This window comes from Pinus tabuliformis, chromosome Q (genome assembly GCF_031772625.1).
Source record: "Pinus tabuliformis cultivar Carrire ecotype Pingquan chromosome Q, CPIR1, whole genome shotgun sequence".
In the NCBI taxonomy this organism is placed as follows: Eukaryota; Viridiplantae; Streptophyta; class Pinopsida; order Pinales; family Pinaceae; genus Pinus; species Pinus tabuliformis.
In genome coordinates this window covers 1058078835-1058082528 of record NC_142296.1, presented here as the reverse complement: position 1 = coordinate 1058082528, position 3694 = coordinate 1058078835, and the positions used below count along the sequence as shown (strand labels likewise).

The 3694-nt window shown below is 41.9% G+C and overlaps 1 protein-coding gene across 1 annotated transcript; it reads right to left on the bottom strand.

Moving 5' to 3' along the window:
- Nucleotides 1-911: 911 nt before the first annotated feature.
- Nucleotides 912-1772, bottom strand: LOC149223155 (uncharacterized). Its single transcript, XM_089383236.1, has 3 exons — nucleotides 1421-1772; nucleotides 1228-1290; nucleotides 912-1146 (listed from the first exon to the last, which is right to left on the bottom strand). The coding sequence occupies exons 1-3, from the start codon at nucleotides 1745-1747 to the stop codon at nucleotides 1093-1095; spliced, it is 444 nt and encodes a 147-aa protein (XP_089239362.1). The 5' UTR covers nucleotides 1748-1772; the 3' UTR covers nucleotides 912-1092.
- Between the last annotated feature and the right edge of the window lie 1922 nt (nucleotides 1773-3694).

Here is a 3694-nt window from a genome sequence, read left to right as displayed (position 1 = left end):
ATGCTATAACAGAGATCGGTACCACTACTGCTCATTCATGACTGAAAATAAGAAGAACAAAACCCTCTCGTATTACAGCAGACTTGCATGTAACAAAGATTACAACCCTCGCATAAAACAGAGAATGCGGCCTTTTATATTATATAGAGAATGCAGGGACAGGCATGCATTAAGGATAATGTATCCTATTCGAAATGTTTGTATTCAAAAACATATCAGCCGTTAACCAAATGTGCAAACATTATTATTGAAAACAAGAACATACAGCTCTGTAAGAGGTTACTGAGAAATCCTCATACGAGTTCAGAAGCCGAACTATGAAACTTATACGACCACATTTTAATATGTAAGAGACACAAATATTCCGCATAAAAGCTGTGTAGTAAAGGCTTATACATTCTCACTCGCAGCAATGTCGAACTGGAGTCTTTTCCTTATACTGTATATATAAAACGCTCGAACGAACAAAGGTATTAAATCAAAGAAACCCTGATGTAAAGCCGTGAGAAGAGCTTCAACAGGGAACTTGAAGACAGAACGCATTCATAATACTCGAAAACATATGAAGTAAATACTGAAAAGAGACATGCAACATTATCATATAACATATGTAAAATATGGACGCCGAGGACAGAGCAATGTAACCCGGGGGTTACATGCTCTCTCAGGCGTTTGTGGCCGGTAGAAAACCCTGACCTGGTAACTAATTCCGCGGAAGCTTACGCTCAGCCCGTGGAGTAACCAAGTCAACAGTCGAATGGCCTTAGGATCCTTCATATAAACGATGATAAAAAAACCCAAAACATGCAACAAAGATCGGAAAACACATTTATAATACTCATTGGATGCATATGGCTCGACCCATTGAGTCCAAAGACCAGAAGGTCATAAAACCATCATATTTATATACAACAAAAACTGAAAACAATCGTTAGAACTGAAGCCGAGCTCAAGAGGTAACATTAGACTGTGTTTAAAGAATAGAAGTCAATACTGTGCCTGAGACAGAACTGTAAGCATACATAATCCGTAATACAATCCTCGTAATCCTAGTGAAGGGTTTTAATATTCAAAACTAAATACTATATGCCTTCAATAAACTCGGAACCTGTGCAGGAAATAGATCTGAGACTCAAAGTCAAAACCCTGTCAAGAGGACGAGCATAACTCAGACTCTAACTCCACAGAGCTCATTTGTATAACAGCGATAAGTAGGTTTAAACTTACCTGTTGGTGAGGAAGACGAGGAGAAGAAGAACCCTCGTCCCTTACGTCGGAAGGAAACCATTCCTGCACACAAACTTCACTCTGTTAGCGTCATTTAAACCTGGCAGAGAATCTGTAAGAAAAACCAGAGCAAAGAAGACTAAACTAAATCCATAACCGATCTTCACCTGATATCTGCAGTTGGGTACCTTACCTTCAAGACGGCAGTGAGGTTGAACGGGGGTTCGATCTGCATGCCTGAGGCAAAGGACCGATGCAGCGGAGCGCCATGAGACTGCAGAACTGGAGTGAGGCAGAGGAAATGGAGTAACATAATGACCACCGAAAGATCAGGCAAGATATAAATTCCCCAGAAGGTTACCGACTCGTGGCCCAATCTGATCCCTTGATCTGCAGTGTGAATTATCATCCATCCGATTGCCGGTTTACTGTGGAGGCTCGTTGGCGCGAAAGGCATCAGGGCCGAGGAGTCAGGGCTATGTACAGGACGCACATGGCCAGATTGCCATCTGCCACACATCCTTCCAAATGGACGATGGAGGTTACCGACACCTGGACTGGGAGTACGATGACCGGACAGGAAATCAAACCCGATCTCTCGGGATATGCAATACCAAGTTCATAATCAAAATTATAAAGAACCATATATACATTGTGTGGTCAACGATGTAGTTCCTTTAGGTTGTGGTTATGACTTTCATTCACATATGATTATAGTATAATGAACATTGAATCATTGAAACCGTGAGTAAGGAAATATAAAGTGGATATATATATGTTTGCAATATATAACAACGCATATATCAAACCATAGATTTAGCAAAGTAAATATTGTTTACGCGTTGGTAAGAAAGCATCCATGTATGTTAAGTCATGGTATTATTATTGTTCATGTAGAAAAGTTATATTGCTGCATCTTAATAAATATATAAAAAAAAAATTATTCATGGAGGCGTGACAAATTGGTATCAGAGCCCAAGGTTACAACTCTGTGGCCTTTGGAAATTAAGATTACAGCAACATGTATATAACAGTATTATGATAACAGTTCAGCAATACATTAAATTAAATCTGTTTAATGAGATGATCTGAGCAGGTAGCAGCAGAATGAGGAGAGCAAACAGTGCTCCTTATGGAAATCCAGAACCTCCGGACAACACAGAACAACCTCAAGGGAATTCTGAGTTCTGGGTACAGCTGGGAGCAGCAGGTCGCACAACTGACTCAACGCTATTGAGGACCCTGCAAGAGTTAAAGGATGAAATGGCTCAGTTGCGGGCAGATAACGCAAGATTGAATGTTGAACAGGAAAGGATCCTGAAAAGCTTATCTGATAAACAGCATCAACAGCAATCACATCCAAGGCCGGAACAAGCACACATAACAGATGAACAAAGCTATCATACTGAACAGGAGGAAGCAGAGGACAGAGGAGAGACGAGAGGAGAGAAGTCTGTCAATGCTTCTGAATATCAGACTCCCAAAAGGCCCCGGATGGAGTTACACGGAGAATTTAGAAAGATTAAACCACCTCATTTTGATGGTGAATCTGAAGAAGCTGCAGAAGCATGGCTGATTAATATGAATAAGTACTTTCAGGTATACGAATACGACCATCATCTGAAGGCAAGGCTGGCTATATTCCAGTTGCAAGCCAAAGCCACCTTATGGTGGGAAGAGGTTAAGATGGTGCGGGGAATAAGTGACCAAGATGTGACATGGGAAAAGTTCCAAGGATATTTTAAAGAGAGGTACCTGACAGAACGTTTTTATGATGAAAAGGCACGTGAATTTCACGATCTGCGGCTAGGACAACAGACCATTGATGAGTTTGTAACCAAGTTTACATCCCTGCTTCGCTACGTGCCCTATATTCGGGAAGAGAAGGCTAAAGTCCAAAGATTTGTTAGTAGCTTACCCCTGGCTATGCGAGAAAGAATAGAGTTCGATAATCCAAAAACCATGGATGAAGCAGTGCGAAAAGCAAGACTGTGTTATCAGCAGAACAGATCAAAAGGAGAAAATCCCGGGAAGCGTTGGACAGATAAGCGAGGCAGTAAAATGCCCATGGGTAGTAAGGGAGCACGCAGCAGCTTTCAGAAAGGATTCTCGAAAGGAGCCAGCACTAAAAACCCAGCAAAATCTCAAAGCAGATTCAAGCCTCCTGCAGAATCTAAATACAGTGAACAGCAAGTTAGATTGGACCATGAAAACACAGCTCGACCACCTGTTCAATGTTGGGGTTGTGGCGGATCCCACTATGTCAGGAACTGCCCTCATCGGAAGGACAACGATCAGTTGTCCCAGATTTATGAAGCTTCAACAGTAGGAGATGTGGCTCGAACCATGCCCAGAATAAACGCAGCACTGGAGGATCGGCAAGCTGATTACCAGCCAACGATGATAGAGTTCGAAGGTAAGATCTTTGACCGCGCTGTTTCTGTTTTAGTAGACCCAGGAGCTACTT

Excerpts from the sequence above, each read along its gene's own strand:
- LOC149223155 (XM_089383236.1), bottom strand. The coding sequence starts at position 1,747 with ATGTGTGGCAGATGGCAATCTGGCCATGTGCGTCCTGTACATAGCCCT. Across the intron at positions 1,291-1,420 it reads ACCTCACTGCCGTCTTGAAG|GAATGGTTTCCTTCCGACGT; the intron begins GTAAGGTACCCA and ends GTTTGTGTGCAG. Across the intron at positions 1,147-1,227 it reads CTCGTCTTCCTCACCAACAG|GGTTTTGACTTTGAGTCTCA; the intron begins GTAAGTTTAAAC and ends TCCTCTTGACAG.